General features: G+C 37.6%; 1 protein-coding gene across 1 annotated transcript in view; it reads left to right on the top strand.

Moving 5' to 3' along the window:
* Positions 1–2,170: 2,170 nt before the first annotated feature.
* Positions 2,171–20,066, top strand: part of CDKL3 (cyclin dependent kinase like 3) — a 28,252-nt gene continuing 10,356 nt past the window's right edge. The window contains exons 1-4 of the mRNA XM_045550798.1: positions 2,171–2,894; positions 6,367–6,561; positions 12,316–12,494; positions 17,621–17,733. Of these exons, the coding sequence (XP_045406754.1) occupies positions 2,730–2,894; positions 6,367–6,561; positions 12,316–12,494; positions 17,621–17,733 (652 nt within the window). The 5' untranslated portion in view covers positions 2,171–2,729. The remainder of the gene's footprint in view (positions 2,895–6,366; positions 6,562–12,315; positions 12,495–17,620; positions 17,734–20,066) is intronic.

The raw sequence follows: 20,066 nt of genomic DNA, 5'->3' as shown, positions 1-20,066 counted from the left end.
AGAAGCAGAAAGGTTTAACCTTTTCTGCTTTCCTTGTACCTCCAAATCCTTTCTTCAAATCCTGACTTCCGGTGGGGCACCGTGGCTCACGCTTGTAATCCTAGCACTCTGGGAGGCTGAGGCAGGTGGATCGCTCAAGGTCAGGAGTTCAACACCAGCCTGAGCAAGAGCGAGACCCCGTCTCTACTAAAAATAGAAAGAAATTATCTGGCCAACTAAAATATATACAGAAAAAATTAGCCGGGCATGGTGGCACATGCCTGTAGTCCCAGCTACCCGGGAGGCTGAGGCAGTAGGATCACTTGAGCCCAGGAGTTTGAGGTTGCTGTGAGCTAGGCTGATGCCACGGCACTCACTCTAGCCTGGGCAACAGAGTGAGGCTCTGTCTCAAAAAAAAAAAAAAAAAAAAAAACAACAAATCCCGACTTCCATAGCTTGCATTTAGATGACTGCCTTGGTGATCCAGTTAGCCAGGCCTAACCCTTGATAGGTCCTGCCGTGCATTCACAATGTGACTGTCTAAGTTAAAAGCTGAATATTCTTTTTTTTGCCTTCCTGCCGGAGCCATCCTAGTCCTCCCCATAGGAAGACATATGTGTAGGGTTACATGCAGTGAAATGCTAAACAGGAACTATAGTTTTTTAAAAATCCTTGTGTCATTTATCTAGCAATTTATAACTGTTGTGGAAACTGATGGTTTATGATTTTCCAAAATGAGATACTTTTGACTAATTCAGTGAATGTACCTCCTAAAGTCTTAAAGCAGTGTATTAGCAAGAATCAGTGGCTCTCCTGGTCACCAGGCCTGCCATAACCTATTTGTAGAAAGAATTATTTTAAAGGTCTTGAATTGCATTTTGTAGCTCTGGATTGTGAGCTCACTGAGGGCAGGGACTCTGGTTTATGCATCGTCTCTTACAAGTATTTAACTTAAAACAAATATTTAATAAATACACTTACAGCCAGTCTGGGTCCACTGTAAGATTTACTATGACATTCTTACTTATAGATAGTACTTTATAGTGTGGTTGAATAACTTTTCAAAAGGAAAGACAACTCTGAATATTTTGGCTGATAAACCAAAATCATGACCACCTCTCCTTCCTCTCATGCTACCCTATCAATATAACCCCTAGCAGCATAGTAGACACACTTGGGAAGCTCTTAAAATACCAATTTCTTTACCCTTTCCCAATTAAACAGGATCTCTGGGGGATGGGGCCCTTTAAAAGCTCCCCAGGTGTGATTTTAATATGCATGCTGGGGTGGGATCCACTGGACTAGAATTTATTGGATAATAATTCCCTTCCTCTTATTTGGGGGAAGCATTGCAAGATTTGGTCTTTTACGTTTAACTCACATTACAGAAAAATAAAAAATGAATTACGCTTCAATAAAACCGGCACTCCGTGGGCACCTCCTTTAGTGAAAGCCATGTTATTCATTGGAGGCTGTTACTCCAGTCGAATCCTGTATTTGCTTATGCAATTAGACATCGGCCTCTCTTTATTTCTTTTCCCTTGTACATCACTCCGAATGTGGAGGAATCCTTTGAATTATGTGCTTTCCTAAGGACAGAGATTTAGAGTTTTGACATGTAGTGAGGATCTTTTAAAAAAAGATTACTAGGAGTTGGAAAATTTTTAAAGGCATATAGCAGCAGGTGTTTATGAAACGTTCTTGAGAACCATCTCATCCCCATTTTAAGGACGAATGTCGACTGCTAGGTCGAACTCATCTCTAAGGGTTATTAATGTAGGTAGGTAATTTACAAAATTGTAGTCGCACGAGACTTCCTTGGAAGTCTCGCTTTACAAATTGTCTCTGTTTAATGACACCTGCCATCCCTTAAGGACTCAGTACAAGTGGCTGGTGTTCTCCAACCTGGGAACATGCGCGACGCAGGTAGAACAGGCCTCCGCCTCGGTTTTCCTTCCCTAGCGGATCTGCCGTCACTCGGGCCGCAGCCAAAATGTGGATGCCGCGGTCCCCATTCAGAATGAGAGGCGGCTCAAAGTGCGACAGCGACCGCTACCCCCCCCTCCCCCATGCCCATGCACTCTCACTCAGCACCCACCGAGAGCTTGTTCCCGCCTCTTCTCACTTTCCCTTCCGGGTCGGGACGCCGCGATGTTCCGGTCTTGCACACTAGGGCCTGCGCGCAGGCGCGTCCTCCCGCGTTTCCATGGTAGCGGGCGGCCCGGAGCGAGCCGGCAAAGTAGCGTCGGTGTCGCGCTGCCTGGCTGGGACTGCGCGGGAACCAGGCCGGCGGGACCACAGAATGGGCTGAGGCGTCGACAGCTGGGCGAGGGGCGCGACGCCGGTCCGGGATCCTGGGACGTCCGGGCGGAGGAGCGGGCGGGGCCGAGGCTTTGCCGGGACCCTGGGCCTGTTAAGGGGGCCCGTGCGGGGAGCGCGACGGTTGTGTGGGGACACTCGCTTAGTGGACGGGAACGTCAGTGTCAATGGGAGCGACCGGCGGCGGGCGTGTCCCTAAGTTCTGTCGAGGGTTGGCGCCTCCCAAGAACACCTGACTGCCAAGCCGGCATTTTCCACAGATAAAAAGGCTCTGTGGAAAAGATTCCCATTACTTCTGTTTTTTAATATGTGAAAGTATGGGTTTATTGAGGATACGCATTATCCAGCTTGAATAAATGAAAGTATAAACGTTTAACAACTTTCATTTTCTTTCCTTATTTCTATGAAGAAGTGGAAACCCAGTTTGAAAAATGGAGATGTATGAAACCCTTGGAAAAGTGGGAGAGGGAAGTTACGGAACAGTCACGAAATGTAAACACAAGGAGACCGGGCAGATAGTGGCCATTAAGGTATTTTACGAGAAACCGGAGAAATCTGTCAACAAAATTGCAGCAAGAGAAATAAAGTTTCTAAAGGTTTGCTTCTTTTGCCTTAATTGCTCTGTAAGTCAAAAGAAAAACTTTTATGGAATAAAACATTGTATAAAATTATATTTCAGCTAACACACATACTAAGACAACGTAGTAGATAAACAAATGTGGTACCCTATGGCATTGTCTACATTTTGTACTTTTATAGTGATACAAGATGTGTTTTTGTATAATGTAACAAAAGCTAAGCCACTACTACGAAATAATTATTCAGAAGTATTCAAGTATAAAACTTAATAAAAACGTCTGCTCTGTACAAGGCATTGTGCTAGATGCTGAGACTATGAGGAGGTAAAAGACAATTCTTGCCCTTTAGAACTTCAATTTAATCATAAAAACAGGAGGGTATATAAAGATAATACTGAATAAAAAGTGGCTCATAACAAATGCTAAGTGATCAACACAAAGTCCTATTGTGCAGGAAAGATTTCTTGGAGGAAATAGGATGTGAATTTGGCTTTAAAGGATTTGTAAGATTTAGATAGAGGAAGAGACTCTTGTATTCCAGATTAGGGGAACTGCGTAAGCTCAGAGAGCCTAAAGCAGGACAAGGGACAAAGAGCAGAGTGGAAAGAACAGAGCAGAGACATTTTTGCCTATAGAGGTTTCTGTGCAGAATTAGAAAGAGGTGAGATTAAAACAGTAAATTGGAGGTAGATTTTGAAGTCTTGTCTTTTAGGCTAAGAAGTCAAAACTTGGTTTTGTAATAGGTGGAAAGTCAATGAAGGTTTTAAATTCAGTGTAAAGAAACCCTGTAAATATTAATTTAGCACTATTATGTAAAATAGATTGGAGAACTAAAAGTAAAAATAGGTTCACTTTGAGTTTGATTCAGGGGTCTCTTGCTAGAATGCAGCAATATGAATGGAAGGTAAACTTACAACATAGTATATTGCGGAAGAAGATGTAAAAGAGTATAGAAGGATAGGGAAAGGCAGGAGTCAGAGGTTCAGTGATTTCTACAATTGATGGAAATATGAAAGACTTGAGGTTGGTCCCAGTGCAGTGTGTTCACAACTAATTGGTCACAACCAGTTGCAGATTCCTTTGCTCCTTCTCAACTCCCACTGTTTCACTTGATCAGAAAAAAAAGAAAAATAAAAAAATAAAATAAAATGAAAGACTTGAAAGAGTCATGGTTTGGATACTAGTTCAATTTTAGAAATGTTGAATTTGAGGTGACAGGAAGACATTTAAGTAAAGATGACCAGTAGGCTTTTAGTGATGGGGAACAATATCAGGAGACATTAGAACAGAAGGTAGAATCATGTGTAGGTGTGACAGGTCAGGTGACAGAACTGAGGAGTGTGGAGCAAGGAGCATTTACATTCCTTGGGGATTGGGTACAAAACTAGTGATTTAAAAAATATTTATATATGTATTCTGTTTATTGGAATCTAGGTGCTTTAAGGTTTATGATCTTAATTAGATGTTTTATAGGTGATGAAGTAAACAGATGCTTTTGTTCATCTTTATTGGATACAAAAGTAATATTTTCTTTCTAAGTCTATATTAGATATGATGGATCCATTTGCTTTCTAAATAGAATATATTAGGCATCTGTGGAGTATTGGAACTGCTCTATTTCTAGACAATGAAAAGAAAAGTTAAAGTCAGTAAAGATGTTATGATTTTGTGAAAGATACCAGTTCCTGTCCTGGTGACCTAAAACATAATGATACGTAAGGCAACTATTGTGCACCATAAGTGAAAATCTGCTTAGAAGGAGACTTTTTCCCAGACAATTATCTTGTGCTCTTTCTTCAACTGTTGCACTTAAACTGATTTTTTTCTACTTAATCATTTTGTAAAACTAAGCAATATATGGCAAGAACACAGAGATGAACTTGAAGATATATTTTACTATTACAACTATTATCCAAATTATTTTGAGATACCCTAACTATTCTCATTGGCTTCTCATAAAATTTTTAATTTGATATAATCCAATTCCACTAGACAGATTTCTTGGATTAGTTAACATTCTTAGTCTAAAAAGATTGTCGAAATGACTTAATTTGAACTAAATTCTTATCTGTTAGAATTTCATTAAAAATAAATTATAGTTAGAGTAATTAGTGGGAATATCTGTAGAAACATTGTCTAGTAATGGAGAAAAAAAATTAAACATCTTGAAGAGGGGTAATGGAGCATTTCTAGGGATTTCATTTCATGGTTTATCAGAGAAAGTAGTATACCTGATTCTTCATTCCTGGATAAATCTTCCCTAATGCTTATTCACTGACATTTACCCTTTACTGCTTTCACTGCTTTTGCCTTTAAAGTGAACACTGGCCAGGAAACTAGTAATTTTCCTTAGGTGAAGCATTAATATTGTAGTGTCCAAAAACAGCCAGTTCTTTTCACTGCTGCCAGTATGCTTTTGCTGCAGCACTCTGGCTTCTTGCCAAGCAGGGAAATTGGGAGCAAAAAAGAAAAGGAATCTGGTATTATATTTTGGTATGTTTTTCTACTAGTCATATTTTAAGGACTTTAGTGTCCGTATTAGTTACAGAGAAGTAGACAAATTGACATTGTGCCATTAGAATAAAGGCAAATATTTTTTCATAGAATTATGATTTTCTAATGAACCCAACATTGAAAATATACCTTTTAATTTTTAGCCAATTGGATAAATATTTTTGGTAATTTGAAAAAAGCGGCTAAATATTTTAGAATTGATTGTAATTAAGTCAATGCGTTGAAAAACAGAATAAGCAGCATAAAATATTAAATCTCATTTGTTTTCTAAGCTGATATATGGCCATTTTTGACATTTTAAAATTATTTTAACAATGACTGTTACAGTCTAAAAAGGTGTTTAATAGAATAGTACAATAAATGAAAATTTACCCACAAATAATTACATATTTTGTAAAGTTCCTACGATTATAAATTGATATTTCACCGATATGACAGCTTTCTAGATATTATAATCCTTTTCTGTTATAGTCTGACAAATTTATGGTGTCTACCTAGAACTTACAGTTTACTTTCTAGAGTTTAGGATCAAAATTAGAGAATAATTATAATAATTTGTATAAATTCAGATTCCATACTTAATGGTGTTGAAATCCATACTCATTTGAAAACATAAGGACCTTTTAAATTTCAGATGTTAAATTTAACCACAAAGTTAAAAGATAGCAGGATATCTCTTAACAGCATACCAACTTTCATTACAGTATATTATAACTCTAAATTTTTTTAATAAGCAGTCAGATGCCAACTTGAGGTAAAATAATACATTTTGCTTTGTTCCATAAATATTGATTATGAAATGAATTAAAATTTTCTTAACATAGCAATATGAGTAAATCAGTTGAATATTTTCAGTTGAAATGCATGGAAGAATCTGAGAATATTTCTGTTTCTTTTCAAAAGTATATAGGTGTTATATGTACAAATTATTATGCTTGAAATAATTTATTAAAAATTTATTTTTTTTTGTCAATAGCAATTTCGTCATGAAAACCTGGTCAGTCTGATTGATGTTTTTAGACAGAAGAAGAAAATTCATTTGGTATTTGAATTTATTGACCACACGATATTAGATGAGTTACAGCATTATTGTCATGGACTAGAGAGTAAACGACTTAGAAAATATCTCTTCCAGATCCTTCGAGCAATTGAATATCTTCACAATAATAATGTAAGTGCTTCACAGTAAGCCAGATTGTAGGATGAATATGAATTGTAAGTGCCCTTTAAATGTTTTATTTTTAGGAGGTTTGCTAAAATTCTTTTTCTGTGTGATATTAATAGACATCCTGAAAATGGGAGATGGGAAGCACTACCTTACAATTCAGTTGTAGAATTAAAAAACATTTATTGAGCACACAATATTGTGATTATAGGGCAGAATGAGTATGGGATGCTAAAGGAGGTATCAATGATTATGTTTAGAGGGTCAGGTGTGGTGGCTCAAACCTGTAATCCTGGCACCTGGGAAGGCCAAGGTGGAAGGATTGCTTGAGGCCAGGAATTTGAGACCAGCCCGGGCAACATTGCAATATCCCATCTCTGTAAAAAATTAAAAAAATTAGTCAGGTGTGGTTTCATGCACCTGTAGTCCCATCTAGTAAGGAGGCTGAAGCAGGAGGATCACTTGAGCCCAGGAGTTTGAGGTTGCAGTGAGCAACGATGATGCCACTGCACTCTAGTGTGGGCAACAGATTAAGACATTATCTCAAAAAAATAATAATAATAATTCTATATAAAGGAATCAGCAGTCAACTGGAGTAACTTTTATTAGAGAAAGTACATTTAAACATTGAAAATCAGAGCTGTGGCTTAATGGAGACTTGCTCAAATGAAGAAATATTTGGAGTTAGGAACTGGAAATTAGGTCAGGGGAATAGCAAGTCAATGTAGGTGCCTTTAGGGGAAGAAAGAAATAAAATGGCTGAGAGGTGTAGTGCCCTGTCATTTAACCTATGAAAAATCAAGAAAAAAGATCAGCTATTCTGATTTTTAATGTTGACTTTAGCATTGCTCATAAGTGTTTAGATGAGCAGGTTTTTATGGAGCTTTTTTGGTTCTCAACATGGCTCTACTTTCTGGAAAATTAGATACATATTCAGGAAATAACAGTAAAAGCCTCAAAAATAGATTTATTAACTAGATGATACAGGCACAACAACTATATATACCAGGCTTTTTCAGATCAGATATCTTAGTTTCTAATTGTCTGACTTGCCAATAGTGCATCTCATTTTGTGCTTTGAAAAATATGGGTGTGGCTGGGCGAGGTGGCTCACGCCTGTAATCCTAGCACTCTGGGAGGCCGAGGCGGGTGGATTGTTTGAGTTCAGGAGTTCGAGACCAACCTGAGCAAGAGTGAGACCCCATCTCTACTAAAAATAGAAAGAAATTATCTGGACAACTAAAAATATACAGAAAAAAATTAGCCAAGCATGGCACATGCCTGTAGTCCTAGCTACTTGGGAGGCTGAGGCAGAAGGATTGCTTGAGCCCAGGAGTTTGAGGTTGCTGTGAGCTAGGCTGATGCCACAGCACTCGCTCTAGTCAGGGCAAAAGAGCAAGACTCTGTCTCAAAATAAGTAAGTAAGTAAGTAAATAAATAAATAAATAAAAATAAAAAGTACATTTTCATATATAACCTCAGAATCACTATTACATTTGCACAAATAATTCCTTAGTATCATGTAATACCTAATTTGTATTAAAATTTACCTGATTGTCCTTAAAATACCTTTTACAGCTGGCTTATTAAAATCAGGATCCAGTCAAGGACTGTGCTTTTGCCCATTTGGTTTTTAGGGTGAATAGGAAATTCCCAGTCTTGCAGTTTACCTCACACATCATTATTCAGCCTATTTCTGGAAGCTACTGGCTTATTTTTTCATATACACATGAACATTTAATTGCATAACATCAGATTGAAAAATTTTGTTAAATAGAAGCTCTGGGTGATTTAGAACCCAGGCTCTCTGAGGTTCTTGGAGGTTGTGAAGGTTTGAACTCGCTTCTTTCTTGGTGGATATTTAAATTCAAGCACATAGGGCTATATAGAGGAGAGGTATTATAAATCAGATTCTATTATGGAGTATTATGTAGTCCTGGAAAGCATTCAGCTACAGAGTAAAAGACAATCAATCTCATTGCTTGAATTCCAAGTCCAATAGTTCACACTATATTCAAAAATTAACTAAAAATGGATCAAAGACCTAAATGTAAGAACTATAACTGTAAAACTCTTGGAAGAAAACATAAGTGAATATCTGTCACCATGCATCAGGTATGACACCAAAAGCAAAAGCAATCAAAGGAAAAATAGACAAATTGGACTTAATCAAAATGTAAAACTTTTGTGCATCAAAGGGGACACCATTAGAAAGTGAAAATACAAACCACAGAATGGGAGAAAATATTTGCAAATCTTTTATATGATAAGCAATTAATATTTAGAATATATATAGAATTCTTAAAACTCAACAATAAAAAGACAAACCAATTTTAAAATGCATAAAGAACTTGAATAAAATTTCTCTAAAAAAGATATACAAATGGCTGATAGCACATGAAATGATGCTCAACATCATTAGGCATTATGGAAATGCAAATCAAAATCACAGTGAGATAACACCTCACAGCCACTAGTGTATAGATGTGATTTTAAAAACAGGCAGTAACAAATGTTGGCAAGGAAGTAGAGAAGTTGGAAGCCTCATATAATGCCGGTGTTAACGTAAAATGGTGCAGCTGCTGTGGAAAACAGTTTATTTCCTCATAAAGTTAAACGTAAGTGGACACCGTGGCTCACACCTCTAATCCCAGATACTTGGGAGGCTGAGGCAGGAGGATGACTTAAGCCCAGGAATTTGAGGTTGCTCTAGCCAGGGCAACAAAGTGAGACAGTGTCAAAAAAACAAAAAAGTGTAGATGATAAAGTGCCACGTTTTTTTGGCAAAAAACAATGTGATAGTACAGCACAGGATGGGCAAGGAAGTCATTAGGATAATTTCTGACTAAATACCAGTGATAATGGTATTCCCAAGGATGGCCTGCCATTGTCCTCATCCACATGGAGCTAGGTGCTTTTGATGTAATATAAAACTAACCATTTGATTGTGAAATGAGAGTTTTTTTTTTACAGTAACCCAATAAACAAGGAAACAAATTCACAGGTTAATAAATAAATTTCCCAATGCTGTACACTTAATGAGTGATGGGTGTGGGGACTAGAAGCCTTCCACCATCCCTGCTCTTTCCTTTCTGCCATGCTGCCTCTCCATAGCAGATTAGTATAACTCGAAGCCTGTGGTTAGGAAATACTACAGAAGGAGAAAAATGTCAGTATATTTGGGAAGCAGCCAGATAACTATCTGTGTGCATATTCACGAGTATGTGTAAAAATGTATATGCATGCATATATTTGTTCATTGAAATGAAATTGGGGGATCAGAAGAGGAAAATGACAGAGAAGAGAAAGATTTCCAAAACTTCAACTGGTGTTTGTAAAAGAGAAATGTAAATAAATGAGTTCATCTGAAATCATCTCAGAATTCCAAAGTGACTTTTCCATAAATATTAATACCTTACTTACCATGCTCCCTTCTACCATAAGACATTTGCACATATTATTGCCTCTTCTGGAATTCTCTTTCCTCTACTCTGCCCCTGGTTTACCTCTGCTCAACCCCTGGATCTTAGTGCAGGTGGAAATTCCCTCAGGGATGTCTTCCCTAATCTGTCAATGGGGCATATCTCCATTTACATTATCATGGTACCATGTAATTTTCCTTTATAGCACCTGTAACAGTTGCATTTTTATATTTGTGTTATTATATGAATAAAAGTGTGTTTCTTCCACTTGACTGCGATTTGTGAAGGCAAAGAACCATATCTATTTTTCTTTAATAGCTTTATTTAGGTATAAGTTAAGTATCATAAAATTCACCTGTTTTAGCTGTGCAATTCATTGATTTTTAAAGTTAATTTACAAAGTTCTGCAACTATCATCACAGTCCAGTTGTAGAACATTTTCTTCACTCCAAAAAAATTCCTGTTGCTTATTTTCACTCAATCCCAGTTTCTGCCCTAAGTTCCAGACAACCAATAATCTGCTTTCTATCTTTAAAGATATACATTTTGTAGACATTTCATATAAATGGAATTATACAATATGCAACCTTTTGTATCTGGTTTCGTTCACTTACCATAATGTTTTTCAGTTTCTCTAACATTGTAACATGTAGCAATACTTCATTCCTTTTTATTGCGGAATAACATTCCATTGTATGGCTATACTGCATTTTGTTTATCATTTCACCAGCTGATGGGCATTTGGATTGTTTCCAGTTTTTGGCTATTATGAGTAATACTGCTATGAACATTCATGTACAGTCTTTGTGTGGACAAATGTTTGCAGTTTCTTGGGTAGATGCCTAGGAGTGGAATTGCTGGATCACATGGTTAGTTTATCTTTTTTTTTAAAGAAACTGCCAAACTTTTCCAAATGGCTGCATAGTTTTATATTCCTACCAGCAATGGGTTCATTTTTCTTTTCATGCCCTTCTCAATATTTGTTATTATCTTTTTTATTGTAGTTATTCTAGTGGGTATAATGTAATACTGTTTTTTTTGAGAAGGAAACTGCCTTTATTCACAGATGACCTGATCATCTATATAGAAAATACTATGGAATATGCAACAAAGATAACAGAACTAAGAAGTTTGTCAAGGTTGTGGGATACAAAATAAATATACCAAAATTAATTGAATTTCTATGCATTAGCAACAAGTAGATATTGAAATTTTAAAATACTGTTTGTAATAGCATCAAAAATGTAAAATAATTGGGGAAAATCTGACAAAAGATGTACAAGACCTGTACGGTGAAATCTACTAAACATTGATGAGAAATTTTAAAGAAGACTTACACAAATGGAGAAAGATATTTTTCTTAATGGAGGTCTCAAAATGGTGATGGAAGACCAAGGAGGATGTTACCAAAACATAAAATTTTAAAAGTTGGGATTCAGAGAGTGCTTTATTTTCAAGGATAACAAAATTCTGGACACAGTCATGGCGTTAGTTGTTGAAAAGAGTGAGAATGTCAGGGTATCAAGTGGGTGGATCTTCCTGCGCCATGTTTAGAACACTGAGGAGGAGGCTGAATGGATGTGTGGTTGGTGGGCAGAATGTGTGAAGTGGGATCTTAATGTGCTCTTTCATATCTATTTTTGCTCACATTGTATAGTTAGATCTTGGTACAGCGCTTGGCATTATAGTAGGCGCTCAATAAAAATTGTGGAAGTAGACAAGGATTAATATAGTTTGACAGATGGCAACTGTAAGGTGGCTCAACTAGAAAGGCTTACCCTAAGTTAATTAATTGGCTATTTAAGGACAGAGACTGAGGTAGAACAACAGCCAGTCACAAGGACTTATGGCAATAAGTTTGCATAAACAAGGAGGCTGAGGCAGGAGGATTGCTTCAGCCCAGGAGTTTGAGGTTGCTGTGAGCTAGGCTGATGCCACGGCTCTCTAGCCTGGGCAACAGAGTGAGACTCTGTCTCAAAAAAAAAATTAAATAAATAAATAAATAAATAAAAATAAAAAGAGAAAGGGCAGCAACTGGAGTGGGATGTGGGGTTAAAGAAAAGTTACGTTTCTTTCACTAAGTTCTTTTGATTTTCCTTATAGGAATATGATTTGCCTTTTTAGCATTATGTCTATTTTCTTGGCATCATTTCATTTTGAGGTGATGGATGGAGCAAAAATTGAAAACATATTTGTGTTGTGTAGTTAACCCTTTGCATGTGGTAAGGAAATAGCTTCACTATCTTAATTAGCAAGATTTTCTCTGTATAATTTTTGAGAGATTCTCTAGATAATAAAATCTCATTTTAATATATTTCATATTCTATTTGTTTTTTAGATCATTCATCGAGACATAAAACCTGAGAACATTTTAGTATCCCAGTCAGGAATTACAAAGCTCTGTGATTTTGGTTTTGCACGAACACTAGCAGCTCCGGGGGACATTTATACAGACTATGTGGCCACACGCTGGTATAGAGCTCCAGAATTAGTATTAAAAGATACTTCTTATGGAAAGTATGTATATTTTGGGATCTTGCTTGGCCTTTCCTGGGCATCTCTCTTTTCCCTTGGTATATCTGCCATCCCTACTCCTGACATTCTCTGTCCTGCATCTGAGTTGGGGCTAAAATGAGGGGCACCTCTAAAGGTAACAACAAAAAGACCATATAGGCACCTACATTGCCCGCTACTGCTGCTGCTGTATTCATTCAGTCCTCATGAATGACTGGCCTAAGCCCCAGGAAACCTATGCAGATGTCCTGCAGGGTGTATCCATGATTGCTTTAAGTTGTGCCACAGCCTTCGCAGAGCGGCCTCCTCTGCTTATCTTTAGCCTCTACATGCTGCAAAGATATTAAAATCATTTACCTCACTCTGCCAGTGTTGCAATAGGAACTGCCAAGTTTCCTATTAATATTTCCTGGGGCTGGGCGCGGTGGCTCACGCCTGTAATCCTAGCCCTCTGGGAGGCCGAGGCGGGTGGATCGCTCGAGGTCAGGAGTTCGAGACCAGCCTGAGCGAGACCCCGTCTCTACTAAAAATAGAAATAAAAATTATCTGGACAACTAAAAATATATATAGAAAAAATTAGCCGGGCATGGTGGCGTATGCCTGTAGTCCCAGCTACTCGGGAGGCTGAGGCAGCAGGATTGCTTAAGCCCAGGAGTTTGAGGTTGCTGTGAGCTAGGCTGACGCCACGGCACTCACTCTAGCCGGGCAACAGAGACTCTGTCTCAAAAAAAAAAAAAAAAAAAAAAAAAATTTCCTGGAAGAATGGCACCTCCTTTGCAAAGCCTGGCAAATAATTTTTAAATTGTACTGTTGTAGGTGCCTCAAAAGTAGCATGGTCTCAGTCTAATGTGAAACAACAACCTAAAACACAAATAATCAATCTTGAAGAACTTAAAGGGACATGGTGTGACTGCAGACTAGCGCAACCTCTGTGGAAAGTAACATGGAGATACCTCAAAGAGCTGCAAGTAGAACTATCATTTCATCCAGCAGTCCCATTACTGGGCATCTACCCAAAAGAACAAAAGACATTCTATAAAAAAGACATCTGCACTCGAATGTTTGTAGCAGCACAATTCACAATTGCAAAGATGTGGAAACAACCCAAGTGCCCATCAATCCATGAGTGGATTAATAAAATGTGGTGTATGTATACCATGGAATTAACACTCAACCACAAAAAACAGTGGTGATCTAGCACCTCTTGTATTATCCTGGATAGAGCTGGAGCCCATTCTACTAATTGAAGTATCACAAGAATGGAAAAACAAGCACCACATGTACTCACCATCAAATTGGTATTAACTGATCAACACTTAAGTGCACATACAGTAATAACATTCATCAGGTGTCGGGCAAATGGAAGAGGGAGGAGGGGATGGGTATATATGAACACTTAATGGGTGCGGTGTGCACCATCTGGGAGATGGACACGCTTGAAGCTCTGACTTGGTTGGGGCAAAGGCAATATATGTAACCTAAACATTTGTACCCCCGTAACATGCTGAAATAAAAAAAAATTTTTTTTAATTAAAAAAAAATAAAGGCCCTATCTCCAAATACAAAAATAAATAAAATAAAATATTTGAACTGGCAAAAAAAATAAAGGGACAAAGGTGTGAAATTTAATACCTTATTTAATAGAAATGGGGTGAGGGGATAATTCTCATGTGCTTTTCCTAGAAACTATTATTGTTTTTGTATTAATATCATATATCAGTACTTTCTGCCAGAAACCATTCTAAATGCTTGACATGCATTAAATCATTTAATCTTCACAGCAACGTCTACTTCTTTAATCACGCTTTCCTTTAGTTCTGTGAACCTATTTATTTTTTATTTTATTTTATTTTATTTTTTTTGTTTGTTTTTTTGAGACAGAGTGTTGCTTTGTTGCCCAGGCTAGAGTGAGTGCCATGGCGTCAGCCTAGCTCACAGCAACCTCAAACTCCTGGGCTTAAGCGATCCTCCTGCCTCAGCCTCCCGAGTAGCTGGGACTACAGGCATGCGCCACCATGCCCGGCTAATTTTTTCTATATATATTTTAGTTGGCCAGATAATTTCTTTCTATTTTTAGTAGAGACGGGGTCTCACTCAGGCTGGTCTCGAACTCCTGACCTCGCGCAATCCTCCCACCTCGGCCTCCCAGAGTGTTAGGATTACAGGCGTGAGCCACCGCGCCCGGCCTGTGAACGTATTTATAATCTTTTTCTGTTAAATCCAACATTTGGTTACTCTTTCAGGCACTTTGGGCTGCCTGATTTTTTTTCTAGTGTATGTGTCATATCTCATAAATTTCTTTACATGACTTGTGATTTTTTTTTTTTTGGACTCTGGACATTTTAGATAATATATTATGGCCACTCTGGGCAAAGGACTACCCACTCTGGATCTTGTTATTGTTATTTGCTTATTTGTATTTTAGTGACTTGGCTGAATTATTTTAGGGGAGCCAGTTTTCTCCCACATAGTATTAAACCTCTGTAGTTGCTCCTCAGAAAGGCACGGCTTTGAGTAGGCCCACAGTCACTCTGGGATGACAGTAGTATTAGGAAGGTTATCCTTCTCTCTTTCCCCGCTCCTCCTAGCTGTTAACTCCACTAATCGATGGCAGATTGCTCTATTGTTTTCAACACAGCCCTGTGGCTTAAATTGCTCTACAAACTAGTCCAATCAAATTGTGGCTCCTTTGAAGCAGTAGTTTCTGTGGTCAATATTTAATATTTGTTCTGACCCCAAGAAAGCTTCTGCCAACCGTCTTATTTCCTGGTTCTTTCCCACAAACTAGCCAGCCTACAGGGTAGAGTGCTTCTTCATTAAATCAATGAATTTCTACCTAATTGCCTGTTACCACATCCTCCATTGTTCTTGAGAGATTGCTTAGGCTGAAACTTCTCTATACTCTGTTGCAAATGATGTCTATTCCTTTGAAGGAGATTAGGAGCCATCTAATTCATGGCCTACTTCTTCTCCCAGGCAAAATCTCTGAGCCAAAGTTCTGGAGCTGGGTTAGGTTAATGGAAATCCTCTCTCTAAGTAGGAGCTGGTTAGAAGAGCTGCTCCTAGCTGCTCTAGGAGCTGAGTACTTATGGGGTGGGAGGGGCAATAGCCTGTGGTCCCATCAGCTTGCTTCTCCTGGCATGAAACTACTGCCTCATGAGCTGGGCCAAGGGCAGTTTGGGCCCTAGTATTCTCTGTGTACCACACCCGAGGTAGAGCCATCCTTCTGTGAGTGGAGACTCTAAAATCAATGTGTCAATATCTATAAAATAATTTCCTAGGATTTCAAAAAATTGACAGATAAGATTATATGTATATATCATGTACAACATGAAGTTTTGAAGTATATATACATTGTGAAATGACTAAATCTAGCTAATTAACATATGCATTACTTTGCATAATTATTATTTTTTAATGTACTGGGATTTTAATTGGGATTGCATTGAATCTTTATATAAAGTTTGGAAGAACTGATATCTTGATAATATTGAGGTTTCCCATCCATGAACATAGAGTATCTCTCCATTTATTTAGATCTTCTTTGATTTCTTTCATGAATCTTGCTTTTTTCACTTGAAAATTTAACTTAGATATCATTCTATTTCAGCACATAAAGATAGACTTATTATTTTAAACAGATGAATAATATATCACTGTGTGGTTGTACAAAAATTTACTTAGCCATTCCCTTATAGATGGATGTTTAAGTTGTTTCCAATCTTTTCCCACCACAAACAGTACTGTAGTGAAATTCTCATATAATTTATCTTTGTGTACATATGTGAGTATATCTTAGGATAAATTCCTAGGAATAAAGTTTGTACAGTTAAAAGTATGTACAATTTAAATTTTGGTAGCTTTTGCCAATTTTTCCTCTAAAGAAGTTATACAAATTTACACTCCTAGAATAGTACATGAGAGTATTTGTTTCTCATAACCTCACCAATATAGCAGTTATCAGTTCTTACAATCTTTCAGTTGAATCAGTGAAAAACAGATCTGTGTTTATTTGTATTTCTTCTAAATGTGAGGTTTGGTGTCTTTTTGTGTATTTAAAAGTCTCAATGATAGAAACTATTTTTTTCTTTTTATAGGGTCTTGCTCTGTCACCCAGGTTGGAGTGCAGTGGTGTGATCATAGCTCACTGCAGCCTCGAATTCCTGGGCTCAAGCAATCCTCCTACTTCAGCTTCCCAAGTACCTGGGACTATAGGAATGTGCCACCACACCAGCTACTTTTTTTATTTGTTGTAGAGACAGGATCTTGCCATGTTACCCAGGCTGGCTCAAACTCCTGGCCTCAAGTGATTCTCCCACCTTAGCCTCCCAAAGTGCTGAGATTATAGGTTCGAGTCACCACACCTGGCCAGAAACTATTTTTTAAAAAATAAATTATGTGGAAAAAAATTTGATTGATGGGTCAAGATAAATAAATATAAGCGGTAAATTATTTGAGATTAAAGTTTTTTTACTTCTTAAGTATGAGATTTTATAATAGTATTCAATATTCTAATTCATAAGCCATTTATGATGTCCATATGAAAGTATCTGAAAACAATTTTAGAATTAATTTTATCTTGACTGCTACATGACTTATCTTGCAATTTAAATATAAGTTATTTCATGCTATTTATAAAGTGTGGTGATATTTAATATATATCTTAAAGTTGGTATATGATGCTACAGTGAAAATTTATAAATGATACCACTTAAAAATTCTTGTTTCTTTGTCCTTGATGTTATTTAAACATGTTTTAAAGAATGGATATATTATGGCTGGGTGCAGTGGCTTATGCCTCTAATCCTAGCACTCTGGGACGCCACGGCAAGAGGATTGCTTGAGATCAGTTTGAGACCAGTCTGAGCAAGAGCAAGACCCCCCTTCTCTACAAAAACTAGAAAAAATTAACTGGGTATAGTGGGGTGCACCTGTAGTCCCAGCTACTTGGGAGGCTGAGGCTGAGGCTGAGGATTGCTTCAGCTCAGGAGTTTGAGGTTGCAGTGAGCTACAATGACACCACTGCATTCTACACAGGGGCGACAGAGTGAAACTCTGTCTAAAAAAATAAAGTATAAATATTTTACATATTTATGCCTAAATAAGTGATTTATTCTGATCTATTTCAGACCTGTGGATATTTGGGCTTTGGGCTGTATGATCATTGAGATGGCCACTGGAAATCCCTATCTTCCTAGCAGCTCCGATTTGGATTTACTCCACAAAATTGTTTTAAAAGTAGGTAGGTATTACTGAAATATTCTGTTACATATCTAAAATAAATATTGCCAGATCAATTCTGTTTGATTTTCAAATTTAGCTTTCCTGCATAAGAACAAGGAAGCATATTGTTTTGATAGATAGTAGCAGATGGATGCCTGGGGCTGATAAAGAAGGCAGGAAATTCTCTGCTTTTGCAAATTATATTTTCTTTCCTAGGATGCAAATAACTAAGCCATATGTTGACGGTTATTGCTAAGAAAAGTAGTACAATAGAAATGTACTTCAATTTGTCTAAAAGTTGCTTTTAAATTTTAGCTTCTAGAGGCCAGGCATGGTGGCTCATGCTTGTAATCCTAGCACTCTGGGAAGCCAAGACAGGAGAATTACTTAAGCTCAGGAGTTTGAGACCAGCCTGAGCAAGAACAAGACCCATCTCTACTAAAAATATTATAGAAAATTTAGCCAGGCATTGTGGCACATGCCTGTAGTCCCAGCTACTTGGGAGGCTGAGGCAGGAGGATCGCTTGAGCCCAGAAGTTTGAAGTTGCAGTAAGCTATGATGATGCCACTGCACTGTACCCACGGTGACAGACCCTCTGTCTCAAAAAAAAAATTGGTCTCTACAAATATTTGCACCTCTAAGCAAGCATTTTTAAATATTAATAATAGAGTTGAGTCAGATGTTTTTTTAAAGCACTTGGAGGTAGACAATTCATTATTTACTAAAAAATAACTCTTCTTTTTAAAAAGTATAATTGATAGCCAGATAGCTAAATAACTTATTCAAGAATGTATCTGATGAAAGTTTAATTATTTAATGATCTTTAACCACACAAACATTTTGATGATTAGCCTTGCACATAGTAGTTCAGTGATTTGTTGGATTTGTTTGTTTGTTTGTTTTGTTTTTCCCTGAGACAGAGTCTTGCTCTGTTGCCCTAGCTAGAGTGCAGTGGGTGTCATCATAGGTCACTGCAACCACAAACTCCTGGGCTCAAGTGATCCTCTTGCCTCAGCCTCCCTAGTAGCTGGGACTATAGGCATGCACCACCATGCCCAGCTAATTTTTCTATTTTTTGTAGAGACTCTTGCTCAGGCTGGTAGCTTGGACTATAGGTACATGCCTGACTAATTTTTCTATTTTTTGTAGAGAAGAGAGTCTCACTTTGTTGTTCAGGCTGGTCTCAAACTCCTGGCCTCAAGTGATCCTTGGCCTCCCAAACTGCTAGGATTACAGGCGTAATCCACTAAGCCTGGCCTGATTTGTTTTTTAATATTTCTGCATGAGGAGTTTGAGGAGCCCTTTGTGTGGTCAGGAAGCCCAACATAAACATGTAACTACAGGATTATGAGGAATGTACTTTGAACAATTATAAGAACAGCGAAATCTGCATAAATATTAAGATCCCGTTCAGAGCCTAAAAGCATCACACTTTGTTCATGTCTTCTTTAAAGTTCTGGTTATAAGACTAATGGTAGAGCACACTTTAGAGATGAAGGGATTAATCCTGTCATTTTACAGATGAGAAAAGCAAGGCACAAAAAGGGAAAAGATTTACCCAAGGTAACAGCACTAGTTATAACAAAACTATATTTATAGTTCTTTCCATTCTTCTCCTCCTGGCCTTGTTTCTTCTTGGCAATATTTTGATTTCTTTTTTTTTATTTTTTATTTTTTTTATTTTTTTTGAGGCAGAGTCTCGCTCTGTCACCCAGGCTAGAGTGCCATGGCATCAGCCTAGCTCACAGAAACCTCAAACTCCTGGGCTCAAGCAATCCTTCTGCCTCAGCCTCCCAAGTAGCTGGGACTACAGGCATGTGCCACCATGCCCAGCTAATTTTTTCCATAAATATTTTTAGTTGTCCAGCTAATTTCTTTTTCTTTTTAGTAGAGACGGGGTCTCGCTCTTGCTCAGGCTGGTTTCGAACTCCTAAGCTCAAACAATCCACCCACCTCGGCCTCCCAGAGTTCTAGGATTACAGGCCTGAGCCACCGCGCCCAGCCTGATTTCTAAATAATTTTAATATTTTAGCTGTTTTGAGTAAGGTTTCAACCTACTTTGCTGATGAACATTTAATAGTTAAACCATTTAAATACCCATATGGTAATGTGTAAAATTTGATTGTGCTTTTTCTGATGGAGTTACATATTATGTCTTATAGTTTGGGAAAAGCAAATGAACCTGGTGATTTTATATTCTTTGCTGCCTATGTGCTATCAACAGATTACTGGGGAAACTTCAATTTTTTAAATGACATATTCAGATAGTTTCTTGTTTAACTTTACAAAATTAAAAGACATAATTGTTATTGTTCCTTGTCTTGGTTTTTAGTAATTTAATGGAGATCACA

The sequence above is a fragment of the Lemur catta genome, chromosome 5 (genome assembly GCF_020740605.2).
Source record: "Lemur catta isolate mLemCat1 chromosome 5, mLemCat1.pri, whole genome shotgun sequence".
Lineage (NCBI taxonomy): Eukaryota > Metazoa > Chordata > Mammalia > Primates > Lemuridae > Lemur > Lemur catta.
The sequence above is the reverse complement of the archived record's forward strand: the minus strand, read 5'-3'. Positions and strand labels throughout refer to the sequence as shown.